This window comes from Emys orbicularis, chromosome 1, assembly GCF_028017835.1.
Source record: "Emys orbicularis isolate rEmyOrb1 chromosome 1, rEmyOrb1.hap1, whole genome shotgun sequence".
Lineage (NCBI taxonomy): Eukaryota > Metazoa > Chordata > Testudines > Emydidae > Emys > Emys orbicularis.
Window position 1 is genome coordinate 231931416 of NC_088683.1, and position 14376 is coordinate 231945791.

Below are 14376 nucleotides of genomic sequence, written 5' to 3' on the forward strand. Positions count from 1 at the left end.
AATTTCAACTACATGAGCAATGCCCCCCAATGCCCCCAGACCCAGGATCAATAATAGGACAGGAGCAGGTTGTGAGGAGGGAAGTGCATTACTGTGCACAGAGTGCCCAAGAGCTTTGATCTGAGGCTGGAGAATCCTACTAGCAGTGGGATCACGTCCTGTGTTTCCTGGCCTAGCAAGGGATGGGAGCTCAGCTGTTGGAAGTAGGCAGGTAGAGCCCTTGTAACTATGCTTAGCTGCCCTCTTCTGCCAAGCCATTTCTTCTAGCCCCCAGCACGAGGCCATTGGTGTCGGGGGATTAAGAGGTGTGTTGGGTAGGATCCTGGTATGCTCCCCTGGTCATTTTTTACTTTAAGGCACGTGGACTCTCAGAATTTCCCTGTCATCTTCCCCTCTTCTTGACAGCTCTCCCTGTACTTCATTTTATGAGCTACTGCTGGATCCCATTTATCGAGAAATAAAGCTTTTCTCCTCCAATCTTGTTCACCCGGCCCTTGATTGTCTGGTGACAATTTACCCTAGGTCAAGAGCTTATCTAATAGTATCTAAAAACCCGTTGACAAGGTGCTAGTATATTATGCATGCTATACACATGTATGGAGCCCCGCATGGATACAAAATTTGTATCTGCATCTGAGCCACACTTCACAGAAATGATCCGCGGATATCCATGGATTTGCAGGGCTCTACAAAGGCAGCAGAACCATAGCATGTATGGCGATGACATGTAGCATCACCAGCTGAGCTTCAGAAACTGAGTGTAACAAAGCCTAATGTGCAAAATAACGGGGTTCATTTGTTTAACTGAGGAGGAAATCCAACCGATAGGGAGCAAGCTTTGCAAGAACTCTTGATAGCAACACATGGGAGAGAGCTGTTGTGACCAACTATCAGCAACCATGGTTACAGTGGCACTGTTTCAGGGAAACGAGCAATTGGTACTTGAATTCCTATGGACACAGGCTGTGTGGAACCTAATGAGAAATACCAAGTGTTAATGGAAATAGACAAATATAGTTGGAGGGGTTTAAAAGTACCTGCAGATATTTTTTAGTAGGTTAGCACTCCTGGCTTATATTTTTAACCATACTTGATATTCTTGTACCTTTGCTATGAAATTATGGATTCACTCCTGCACTGAAGAATTTGTTAAAATTGACTGTGATGCTCATTCGCATATTCTCAGGAAAATATCACATCATTTTCATGCACTGTAAAATATGTATGTAGATGAATTTGGGTAGGTGGTGTAAGAGGGGTGTGAATTTTGGAGCTGTTGATGCTGTCTCCTTACAGGCAACATGGCCCTTAGGAGTGAGCACAGAGCTAGGTGGCCAGAATATCCAGATTCTCTTCCAGCCTTTGCCACTTCAAGCATTTTGCTCCTACATATGTACCATAGCGCAAACATTAAGTTAAGGGTCACAACACCTTATGAAGTACAGAAATATCTCCATTTTGCAGGCATGGAACTGACACTCAAAGATCATGACTATCCTAAAGTCATACAGCCAGTCAGTGTAAGAAGCAAGATTAAAACCCAGATCTCTTGACTCCCAGGCAGGCCCTAGACCATTGTCCCTCTGGTGCACATCAGTTTCCACATCTGTAAAATGAGCATCATAAGGCTGGGACACACGCCCCTGACCCTCTTCTTTAAACAGATCCACAATATTTGAATAGATATTTGGCAGTATGAATTTGCTCATCCTTAATACAATCAGGTAAGACTGCTTTGTTTTAACATGACTCCAAGTCTGACTAACTTTTATTTCCTCTTCCATTTTAGCATACAGCTAATGCAGTATGTAATCTATGGCATTGCATCATTTTTTTTCTTATATGGAATAATCCTTTTGGCGGAAGGTTTTTATACAACAAGTGCTGTGAAGGAACTGCATGGTGAGTTCAAAACAACAGCCTGTGGCCGATGCATCAGTGGAATGGTGAGTACAGTACTGCAGCGGTCACCCAGCTACCCAAAGGAAGAATAGTAGCTACCTTTTAATATTTTCTTCACATTAGCGAAGATCTTTGATCTGGCTTAGTTTGACTCTTATGCTGTTTCACCACAATGTTTTTGCCCAGTTAAACTTTTCATACCCACAAAGAGAGAGGTATTCAGAATTGTGCACTGAGACCCATCTTGTCTTTGCACTTTGGGGAAGCTCAGCTGGATCCAAACTTTGCAGAATGAGTTATTTAGGTACTTACATGTTCTAAACTCAGCTTCATGGTTGTAGATTGTAAATTTTGTAATGCTCAACCCAGGTGCTAAGTACATTTGGGCCGTAAACAGTTGTGATACTTGGAGTTGGCATTAGAGCAGTAGTCCCCAGACTGGGGCGTGCCTCCCTAGGGGGGCATGGAGGAACATTCGGGTGGATGCAGGGGGGCCCAGGCCTTCCCTCATGTGGGGAGGGAAGGGAGCGCCACCCCGCCCCACTCGGCCTTCAGCCCCACCTGCAGCTTCGGCTCCCAATCGCAGCTCGGGCTGAGAGCAGAGTGGGGTGGGGTGGTGCTCCCTCCCCGCCCCACATGAGGGCAGGCCTGGACAGGTTCCATTACAGGTAAGGAGGAGCACAACAGAAGAAGTTTGGGAACTACGGCATTAGAGACTCTTAGAGTAGTACTACAAAACTCTTCGAGAATAGAGTTTATGCAGGATTATTTTAAAAAATAGTAAAACTTTAAATTTTTATAGTGCATTCCACCTGAGGGCCACAAAGTCCTTCAAATATCAATGAATCAAGCTTCACAAAACCCCTGAAAGCTAGACAAGTATTACTGTCCCATTTTTACAGATGAGAAACCAAGGCATAGAGAGAAAGCAACTGACTCAAGATTGCATGAAGAGTCTTCAATACAGATGAAATATTTAAAACCTTTAAAAAGTTCCAAATGGTTTTCCCATCAGTACACTTAAAAAATAAATTAAAAGTAAAACTTCAAAATCTTGCCCACAGCTCCCTCATGGTTGTACTCTTTAGGAACAGAAACACAATGTTTTTGAGACAGGATTTCAAAGCTGTCTCTGCAAATTTGAATTCAAAGCTGATAGTTATGAAGAAAGCGGAGGAAGTGTGGGTGAAAAGAGGCTTTTGGTGTGATTATATTGCATTTTAATAATTAAAACATATTGCTGGTAAATGTAGAGTTTTTTCAGCCAAGAAAAATACAAAAGGAATAGCATGTTTGTATTGAACAAAGAGAGTAATTTTTCAACTGCATTATTTAATACACTTTTTTCAAAAAGCTAATATTAAATTAAGTCAGTTAGGTCATTTTTAATTTTAGAAGCATTTTATTTTCTGGCAAGTGTGACATTAAAAAGATGACAACTGAATTATATCTAAGGCTTTATTTTCCAAAGGTCAGGAATGCAAAAATGCCTATACATTTGCACATCTCACTTTGAGTGCATAATTACCTGTGCATGTTAGTTAACTGCAATCACATAAGTGACTATTCATCTCCTTATGCATATACCTATGTTGCATGCAACTGTGATAAATGCATGTTCAAATGAGGTGCAAAAATGTAGTTTTTCCTGACTTTGAAAAATCTGACCACTCTTTTACTGTAGTAGCAGAGGTAGAAATTGCAACAAATATGCTAATTGAACCATCATAAAATGTGGGAATTTAGAAGTGACAAGTAGTAATAAGAGTTCTAAGAAGATACATTGACAATTAAAATGATGTTACTAATTGAACATAAAAAGGGAAATGTCTGTGTAACATTACAGATCTAGGCAATTACAATTTGTATGTAATTGTTGCCAGTGCAGCCAGCTCCCTCTTCCCATGCTGCTGATTCAGTTCTAGCAGATATGTTAGATTTCCAAGCTTCCAGAATGTTTGTTGGATGCCAGTGCTATAAAGAGGAGTCATATCAGATCATCATTAAGACTGCATTTTTCCAGGCCATCATAGGAGTCAAGGATTCCATAATATTCATGTTATGTTTAAAAAAAACAACAACACACACACAACCTGCCAGGCCCTCTTCCCCCCCCCCCCCCCCCCAACCATCATATCCTTACTGAAGTCAATGGGAATACTTCTGGAGTGAAGTACTGTTTAGTATGAATAAAGAGTCTGGTCCTATAGAAATAAACACCCATGACCTTTAGGCCTTTTGCAAGCACCTGCCTTCCCTCACACCACACCCCCCCCACGGCTTCTCTGCCTCTTTGTTCCACTGCAAAATCCATCCCACCAATCAACCCTGGGTTATCCAGTCTCTCTTTGCCTTGCTCCCATGCTGCTTAGTGTCTCTGGACAAAGTCCCATGACCATGTGGACTTTCTCCACTACAAATTTGCTCTGTCTTTCAGCTCTCCCATCAGCTTGACTGAGCAATACTCTTCTCCCTCAGTGACTCCCCCTCAACCCCAACCCTCCTTCCTCTTAACTTTTTTGGATCACTCTTTTCCTCATTAAACTAACCCATGCAGCCACTCAGATGCTCCTGTCCTTCAGATCCATTTCTACAGTAATGCTCATGGAGAACTGCCCCCGACAATGGCCTAGTAGAGGGCCATGGAGATTCTGATAGCTAGTTTATTTATGTTTTGTAGTTTAAAAAACCACCTTTTTGATTTGGAAGCATTGAGTGGTACACATAGCTGGTCTGTGTACCGACAGGTTACCATCACTCTTAGCTTTGTCTTCCTTCCCAAGGCCCTCCATTTGTTTCTCACACCCTCTTGGTTGCCTTGTCTCACACTAGACTGTAAGCTCTTCAGGCCATGGGCTTTCTATTCTGTTTGTACAGTGGCTAACGCTACTGGTCCCAAGTCCCAACTGGAAGACTGGGGCACTACTGAAATACTACTGCTAAAGTGGACGACTGTGATGGTAGATAGTCTGGAACCAGTTTCACTGATGCTGAGTTCTGCCAAGTTAAACGCTGAACTGCACAGGAGGCCAATACAACTGGAGAGGCCAAGGCAGTTACATTTCAGTAACAGCTTTAATTCCTCCAAGGCTGCTGAGGTTGAGGTAGGCTGGGTTTACAAAGGTCTGGCCTGGCATCACAATCTCGCATCTATTTATGGTCATTGCTGCCAAAGCAAAGTTTGGCTACATGCTAAAATGGGAAAAAAGGTAATTTTACGTACAAAACAATGCCCATGTGGGATGCTCCCCTGGGGTCCTGAGATACCTTGCAACTACATACCCTTAGCGTGAAGCAATCTTCTTTATGCCTACTGTGGTTCAGCTCCCTGAAACCAACAGCTTCTGTCCACCAAGCACTTACTTCCAGGTCTCACCGCAGACCTTGCCCTCCCTGTGCAGGTTAGTGCTAAGTACACACCAAACCCCGAGTCCTCCTTGCAGCATCCAGCCCCGTCACTAGCCACTCATGGTAATTACCAGGCAAACTGTCCCCAAAGAGACAGAGTACACACTGAGTGGTACAATTCAGGATCAGGTCCTTTATAACAAACCAGCACTAGAATCTACTTACTATAAATACAAATATGTTTATTTACAAAGATTAAGATTTAAGAGATAGTGAGCAAGGATAATGAGAACAAGTTCTATCTTACAGTCTAACCTTAACTGTAACAGGCTAAAATCCTTGTCTAAAGCAGTTTCTCACATAAAGCAACCTCTCACTGTCACTAGCCCACGTGGCCAGGATCCAATTTTCATGAATGCAAAAAGTGCGGTCCTATTAGCTTCCTCAGTGAAGGATGACAAAATGTCTTTTTGCTTCTTATATTTCCCCAAACTCATTGTTTTCTCCCCCGAAGACAGGATGATCCCTGTGGTTTCTTTCCAGGGATGCTGGCTCTAAGGTGTCTTCCCTTGCTCCTGTTTGTTTCACATCCCGCTTTGACCTGTTTTTCCTATTGACTTTCACAGGGGTTTCCATTGCGTTGGCTTTACAATACTTAATCTACGTAGGAATCTAGGGAGAAATCTGAAAATACGTCCCTTTGTCTGGCAAAACCAGTTTTTCACCTCTGCTAGTGCCACCTTAATACAAACTAGGAGGACGTATTTTCAGTACCTAGATATAACTTTTACAATATAATTGGTACATATGTTTCAATGAAGCTAGAGATACAGGACTAGTGCCTTCTAAATGTATTATTTATACGTATCAGGGTAGTGAACAGAGGTCTCAACCAGAACCAGGGCTTCGCTAGGCTAGGCACTAACTATACACAAAAGTAAAAAACAACCCTCCCCCCCCCCCCCCCAAAAAAAACCCAGTTCCTGCCCTGCAGTGTTCACCACTTAAATAGACAACAAAGAAAATGGGAGAAAAGAAGCATTACTTTCCTCTTTTATGCATGGGGAACTGAGGCACAGAGATTGTGTTTTGCCCAGATGACAGGAAGAAAATATTGGGACACAAGGGGGGGGGGGGGCGGGGCCCACCGGCGGAGCAAAAAAAAAAAGCCAAGTGCTGCCGGTGTAACGACACAAACAGCTCCCTCTCCCAATTCCCTACTGTGGCCCAGTGCTGCCGGCAGTCGGGGGGGGGGGGGGGGGGGTGGAGGGGAAGCCGAGAACAGCCGAGTGCTGCCAGCGGAGAAGAAGGGGTGGGGGGGAAGGCAGAGTGCAGCGTCCCGACCGAAGATCGATCGGGACGCGGGACAAACGCCTAAATATCTGGATGGTCCCGATTGTATCGGGACGTCTGGTCACCCTACGCAGGAAGTCTGCGGTAGAGCATGGAACTGAATCAGATCTCCAGAAGCCCAGACCAGTGTGTTAACCACACCTCTCTAATGATGCTCTCTACATGCTCTCTAAAGCAAAATTTAGTCTAGCAAACAATTCAGAACATAAAATAAAATTAGGGGCTGTTCCAAAGCCAAAATCTAGTGTAGTATCTGTTTAATATCTCAGACATCCTCTGCATCGATATTAAATCCTGCCAAAGGAGGGATTTTAGATGTTTCATCTCATGTCTATGATCTTTTGTCTTGTTAATTTAAAACATTTTTAAACAGCTTGTCTTAGTTGATATACCCCTGCTAGGGTTTCTGGTGTCTCATTTTAGGAACCCAGATTAATTTTTCAGGAGACAAAAATGGGTTTCCTTAAATTTATGTTCAGAATTGACCCCACTATATCTCCAGAGAGATGTGCATGGTTTGATCCCCCTGCATAGTGTACAGCTGGCAAGAATTAGAGAATTTCTTGTATATCTGGTATATAATTGATTTTTTAAAAATCTGTTATATTTGATTTGTTGGCATTTACTGGTTTTAACTTAAAATCAGAATTCCTGTTTCAGTTTAGAATTCTTCTAACTGTGATTAATAAACTGCTCTTTCAGAAGACCAAGCTGTTTACTCAAGCAGATTAAAAATGGAGCATTTGAGTCTTACATGTTCACTACTGCCTTTGAGCCAAGTATTTGTTTAAAGAAAACAGCAAGCAAGAAATGAGAAATGCTGGCCTGGTCATTTTCCTACTGGCCAAAAGATCCTATTTACAAGGAAAAAATTGTATGGCAACTGGCTTTTAATATTTAACTTCCTGAAAATGACTTGTAGGAGCTTATTTAAAATATAGATACCCCTCCCCCCGGAGAGAGCATATTCATTCTGTTCCCTTCAGAGAATTAAACTTGAAATGTGTTTTCTCTGCCCAGTTTGTTTTCCTCACATATGTGCTTGGAGTGTCCTGGCTTGGGGTCTTTGGCTTTTCTGCTGTGCCTGTCTTTATGTTCTATAACATATGGTCAACTTGTGAAGTCATCAAATCACTCCAGACAAATATGACCGCTTCAGGGGACCAGATCTGCGTGGATGTCAGGCAATACGGTACTTATTTTAATCCTGATTAAATTCTTTATTCTCTTTCCTTGTGCTATCTTCAGTTGGTTTGTCTGTCTTATCAGATGAACCAAAAAGCAGAGTATGGCATCTCTGAAAATGCCATTACTTTTTCAATTCATGCAGTTTATACTAACCTTCTTCCAGATGCATTCAGTTCAACTGAACAGGCAAGTCATGTATCTCAACTGATTTTGTAGCTGTTACCCATATTATTATATCAGGTTTAAATATAAAACAATCTCAAAATAAAATGCTTCAGAACAAAGTGGATACAAATTGATTTTTTTTTTAAATATAAAAAAACTGAATTTATATTTAATTTTTTTCTTTTAAACAGATTTTTAAAATTTGAAATTATGACAACCCATTTTAAGGCCTAAACTTACAATAATCTATTAAAATAATTTAAATAATAAAATGCTGCAACAATGAACCATCCTCAAATTAATTAATTATTGGAAGGGTGCTGCTTTTTTCACTATATACAGAATCAGTCAAAAAATATTTAACTTTCGAGGTCAACTCAAGCTTTGTAAATGTTACATTAAAATAATACATTAAGTAAGCATCTGTATTATTTTCAGCCTCTACCGTGGGGTGACTGTAAGTCCAGTTGTTTGTGCAGAAAAGCTTTTGTCTTATTTCTTTTTGATTTCAGTTTAGTTAGCAGGTTCAGAGAGAATATTTTTTTCATTTGGACTAGTTCATTCAAACTTGACAAACCCACTGGTAGTTGAAAGCAGGTCAACTTGTTTTCCTCTTCCAATCTATGAATAAAAACAAGGTGATAGAGGATGAGATCTACTAACTCTAAAAACATGAAGGACATGGAGCCAGATTTTCAAAAGGTATTTAAGACAACTGAAGATGCAGATAGGCACCTAACCTGCTATGGCACTTTCAAAAATTCCATTAGGCACCTAACTCTCATTGAAAATGATGGGAGGTAGGTGCCTCATGGGATTTTCAAGAGCCCCTAAGCAATTTAAGTACCTCACTCATTTATTTCAATGAGAGTGAGGTGCCTCGTGCGATTTTCAAAAGTGCTGTGGCAGGTTAGGTGCCTATCTGCATCTTTAAGCACCTAAATACCTTTGACAGTCTGGCCCATGGTGACCAGAAACATTCTGTTAATTCAATAACTAAAATGAATGACCTTTATTTAATAACTCAGTTTTAAATGCAAAGCATTTTAAGCTTATTTATTGTATGTATCCAGCAGTTTAATTTTATTTAACTAGTAAAAATATATATTTAAAATGCTGTTTTTGTACAGTTAATTGAATTCCAATTTCCATCTAATTGCAAAAATCCAGAGTAAAAAAAAAAAAAATCTTGATCTAGTTGATAAATGCATCATTTACCAACTCCATCCAAATGCAACTTGTCAAAAATCCAGAATAAAATTTTATTCAGTGTAAATGTGCAAGACTCCAAATATGCACATCAGAATTGAACAATCACATTCAGTACATGTTTCTTTGACTAAGGAATCATTAGTACCCCGCCACAGTATTTACTTGGCTTGGTGCTGTGTATTTTGGAATTGCAAAGCAGAACTAAAAGTGGTTGTGGAGTAAATCCTGTGACGCTTTTTCTGCAGCTGTACCATGAATTTAAGATAAATTCATGTTCAGACAGTCTGCCCTTGCCACAACCACTAATTCCAACCAGCAGAGTTTGAACGGCTTTAATAGTGTTGAAAACGCTTCTTTAAATTGTATTGTGAAGACAGACAATAATATATTTTAAAGTGATCAGCTGCAGATTAAAACTAACATGGCCAGGCCTACAAAATGAATTGAAAAACATGCTTGCAGTATATTTTAGATGAAAGATATTTACCTGTATTTAAGATTTACATCTGTTATGTGCCTAAAAGTTTAAACATTTAGAATCTTCCACATCTCATTTACTTTAAAAACCAATAAGGTCAGTAAATAAGCATCTTGTTCATTATGGGGGTGAAAGGGGTCTGCAAGTATTGGATTTATACGTACCAGGGTTCACCTAAAATGTTTTCTACCCATTGGAAATGAAACAGGAAATACTGTATTTTTGTAATTCTTCCCTACCACTAACTACACCAAAATAATGAAACCTTACTCAAGTGGTGTTTTGGCCTAGTAAGGACTTCAGTATTGAGCCCAATTCTGAAAGGTGCCACGTACCTTTTGAGAGGCAAATTGCCCCTCGTAATCGGGGGAGTTGGGCATGCTCACATATGATAGGCCAACAGTGAGTAAAATCACCATTTGGCTGCCATATGGGAAACCTACATCTGAGAACATTTGGCAAGCAGCAGCTAGTCTTGGTGTATGGAGAATGCACAATCTGAGCGATTTCTTTGTAGTTTCTCCTGCCAACTCAAAGCTGTACTGGTCAATGTGTGGGTGCATCATAAGGGAACACAACTGGCATGTGGGTGGGGAGGAATAAGATTTGAGAGGAATGGAAGGTTATGCGTTGGCTGTTTAGAACTAACTGTACATTTTGCTCTGGTGTTGTCATTTCAGGTATCATCCCTTGGAATGCTGTACCAGGCAGGGCTTGTGGTCCAATTTTAGAGAACATCTGCAACACAAATGAGGTACAATAACAAATTACAGGGCTATTGCAGAAGCCAAAGAAAGTCATATTGGAAGATAAATGCGTTTTTCAGAAGCCTCTACTAACATGCCAAAACCACCATCTATGCAACAGTGGCAAATATCAATATTGTTAACATCTTTCTTCCTGCCATCCAAAGCCAGAAAAAAAACTGTTCTCTAACCAATTTTTTAAAAGTCTTCTGGGCTACCTGTTCTGTAAATAACCAGTAATATAAATAGAGCAATAGAGAAAAAAAAATAATTTAAAAAATTGGCCGTGTTAGAGTTCTGCATTGAAATGGCAAACAGATTCAATTGTATTTTCCTCTAATCATTAAAATATTTGTTTTAATCTCTTCTTTTCTAGTTCTACATGTCCTATCACCTGTTCATTGTGGCCTGTGCTGGAGCTGGTGCCACTGTCATAGCCCTGGTGGGTAACATCCTCCATATTTCTAATGAAACTTAACACACTCCTTTCAGCTTTTAATAAGATATTAAACACCTTGAAAACAGTGATACGTCAAATAAAACAGAGTGACCTGTTGCACTTAAGCTTGTAGAATAGTCACCATTATTTAGGTGCATTGCACCACAATGTAGCTTTCTTAAATTAGAACATCCATCATAAAGGCAAGCAAACTTTGAGGGGATAATACTTTGAATAGAACTTTGCTTATTGCAACTCTTTTAATAGCATTTGATAAATTACTCTGTTTGTAGTTTGCAATTCCAGTTTGACTCCAGATGGGGCAAGGCCCAACTCTGCTAATTTCAAGCCAGAAAAATCCCAAATTCTGGCCATAAGAAGTTAGGTTTTTTATTCTTTAGAAATAACCAAACTTCTTGACTCTTTTCTTCTGAAATATCCTGCTTCTCGGATTTTTAAACTTGAGCCATTTCTCTCCCTTTTGTTTCGCAGTGAAGGGTAGTATGTAAACCTGTTACTCTGCTTGTCTGAACCTAGGACACTTGGGGTCAGGTCACTGGTACTGGGCCTACAAAAGCTACTTAGGCAGCAAGTGGAAACATAGCTACTAACAAGATGGCATGTTTCACTTTTTTTCTTACAGTAAGGGACTATTGGAGCGATCAACTTTTAACATCGCATTAGCCAAATTCAGGGGTGATATTCACTATTCTTCCACTGTAGCTGCCCCAGGCCAGACTCTAGATTGTATCTAAAACTGAGTAGCAAAATATTTGCTTAGTACAAGTCTTGAATCATCATCTGAGACAGTTATGTCTGTCATAGAATTGATCGAAAAATTGCTTGAAGAGGGCTTGAGCCGTCAGCTTATTGTATCTTACTCTCCTGTATTTTGTTCTTTTCCACCAGCTGATCTACATGATGGCTACCACTTATAACTATGCTGTTTTGAAGTTTAAGAGTCGGGAAGATTGCTGCACTAAATTCTAAATTGCATAAGCCCAGTAAAGAGCTGCATGTGTAGCCTGAAATACCACTGACACTCTAGACTAAGAGTCTAGCTTTTCAATTTTGTTACAGTAATTTGTAAATAGCTTCAGTAAGCATCGTTTAGCATATCAGATTAATAAAATGACTTATTGTATATGAATTTTGATGTGGATGAGATCTGGCTATTTTCTAAACGTTGAGAGGATTCAGTTACTTTAGCTGTTGCAAATCATCCTCTGAAGACAGGAGTTATTAAATGAAAGACATCCTAACAGTTATCTCTCAAACAAATTTTTAAATGGCAGTGATTAGTTATTTTTCTCTCTCCTGTGCACTAGTTTCAATAGTAAGAATAAAGCATACATTATAGATGGTGTACAAGGGACCAGGTTGATTCGAATAGTGCCAGTACATAGCTGTTTGACTGACATACAGTACCATGTGTTTACAAATGTATTTTTTTTAAAAGGCTCCCTATACATTTGCCAGTATTTCCAATGTATGGATGACAAAGTCACAAGGTACAGCCTATTAGTGAGGCTTCAGGAAACTCTACAAGAATTGAAACTTCAATACTAAATTTTCAAGTAACTGCCAAATCATGCTTTCTCTGGAAAAAGAAAATACCATTCTATAGCGCTGCGTAAAACAATCACTTTCCTTTCTGGACCCCAAACTGACTGTAAGAAACAGCATTTAGGTAACTTTTGTGCTGGTACTGTTTATGAAGTAGTAACTGATTTCTCAGTAGCCAGATCTCAAAATATAAGTTTGACTGTATGGGAAGTGAAACTGTGCATAGACCAACACTGTTGAAAAGGCACAAAAGAATCAAGGTGTTTTCAGATGTAGATTTTTCTTGCATGAAATTTGGTGAAAAGAAGATGGCAAGAGATTTTTAATGTGCAAACTGAAACAATTTCTATATATGCTCAAACTTTACCTGAAAGTAGAAAATGGCATTTTTATAACTTTTTTTTTTTAAACTCCCACCACTCAGATTTGTTAACTCAGCCTGCATGTTTTTACTTATCGTTTCGGACTCACATTTCCTTATTTAATTTCCCCATGTTAAAATGTAGCTTTTTATTATTCATAGTAAACAATGTTTACAATTTTAGGCTTCTTTGGGGGGGTTGAATGGGACGGGAGGGAAATCTCACCAGAATCTTTGCACTACATGTGTTTAAAGAAAAACACCACAAACTTAAGCATCAGTTATCAACTCTAAGCTTCAGAGTATATATTTGCCAAATGCAAAAAGCTGCTTATATTTTTGCTTCCTTTTTTCCTGTGTTGCATTTTAACAGATCAGTAAAACTCTTTAGCTCATTTTTACTACTTCTGCATACTAACACACTCTAGCTAGTTTTTAATAAGCAAACTAGAAGATAAGCATGCAAAATTCTAGAAGTCAATTGAAATGAGCCTCTGTGCTGTTTAATAGCAGAATGCTTATTAATGTAGAATAACTTTTGTTTAATGAACGTCTTAATCTGACTAGCAGCTCGCTTTGCCTCTTGACATGCTCACTAGCCATCATGCTCACCCTTCTCTTCCAGATCCACTTCCTCATGATACTGTCTTCTAACTGGGCCTACTTAAAGGATGCAAGCAAAATGCAAGCTTACCAAGATATCAAAGCAAAAGAAGAGCAGGAGCTTCAAGATATCCAGTCTCGGTCAAAAGAGCAACTCAATTCTTACACATAAAAGTTTGCCAGAGTAATTCAACAGAAGAATTTTGTAGTTCTGACAAATCGTCAAACAGCTGCTCTGCAGTACAGATGTATGTCTACCAAACAATCTAATACAGAAGTGTAAAAACTTCACATTCAAGCTCCTGGAACATGTTCAAAGGGAAACCTTCCAGTGGGTAACCTTCCTTTCTTTAGTACAGATTTAAGAGGTTTCAGGTCCAGCCATTTTAAAAGGCAACACTTTGTAACAAGTGACCAGTCAGTCATCCTTTTGAGACTCTTGGTATTAATTCTTGTGGCCTAAAGCTCATCCACAAAATTGTAGTGGGTGACCCAAAACAGCAAGTAGCAGGAGATTTATGGCCATAAATAATTGCACAGTTATGAGATGTGATAAAACAATTATCCCAGTTCTATACCAAATGAAACTATGGCTAGCTCATCAGATTTCTCATAGCTCATGTTTATTTACTGATACAATCTCAGCCTGTAATAAACCAGCTGATTCATAAAAGGGCAAGTGTCTAACTAAAAACACTTTTTTATGGGCTGAAGACCAGAAGTCCATTTTCAGAGCCACATCTTTTTCAATAATGCTATAGTGAGCCACTGTCACTCTACTGCACTTACTATCTGCGTAAGCTGGGTGCTGAGTAATTGCTCAGCTGCTCCAAGTTTTAATTATTTTTATTAATTGATGGATATGTTGATGGAATGTAGATGCCTGTCAGGATAATGATCCCCTTCTTTGAAAATAAATGTCAGCTTTGCCTTAATATTTATTTTCTATAAATGTCTTAGCATTTATATAGTAGCAGGAGACCATTATCTGTATTATTAAGCAAAAAGTGTTACC

At 39.5% G+C, this 14376-nt stretch overlaps 1 protein-coding gene across 4 annotated transcripts in view; it reads left to right on the top strand.

The window, feature by feature from the left end:
• The window catches only part of GPM6B (glycoprotein M6B), a 33107-nt gene extending 19574 nt beyond the window's left edge, over window positions 1-13533 (top strand). For 2 of the 4 annotated variants that reach the window (XM_065404972.1, XM_065404988.1), the window contains 5 exons: window positions 1790-1946; window positions 7624-7795; window positions 10327-10400; window positions 10769-10834; window positions 13384-13533. In XM_065404972.1, coding sequence (XP_065261044.1) covers window positions 1790-1946; window positions 7624-7795; window positions 10327-10400; window positions 10769-10834; window positions 13384-13533 — 619 coding nt within the window. Of the gene's footprint in view, window positions 1-1789; window positions 1947-7623; window positions 7796-10326; window positions 10401-10768; window positions 10835-11740; window positions 11822-13383 lie in introns of those variants that run through there. The other 2 variants (XM_065404980.1, XM_065404996.1) reach the window with 1 other exon arrangement.
• Window positions 13534-14376: the final 843 nt, after the last annotated feature.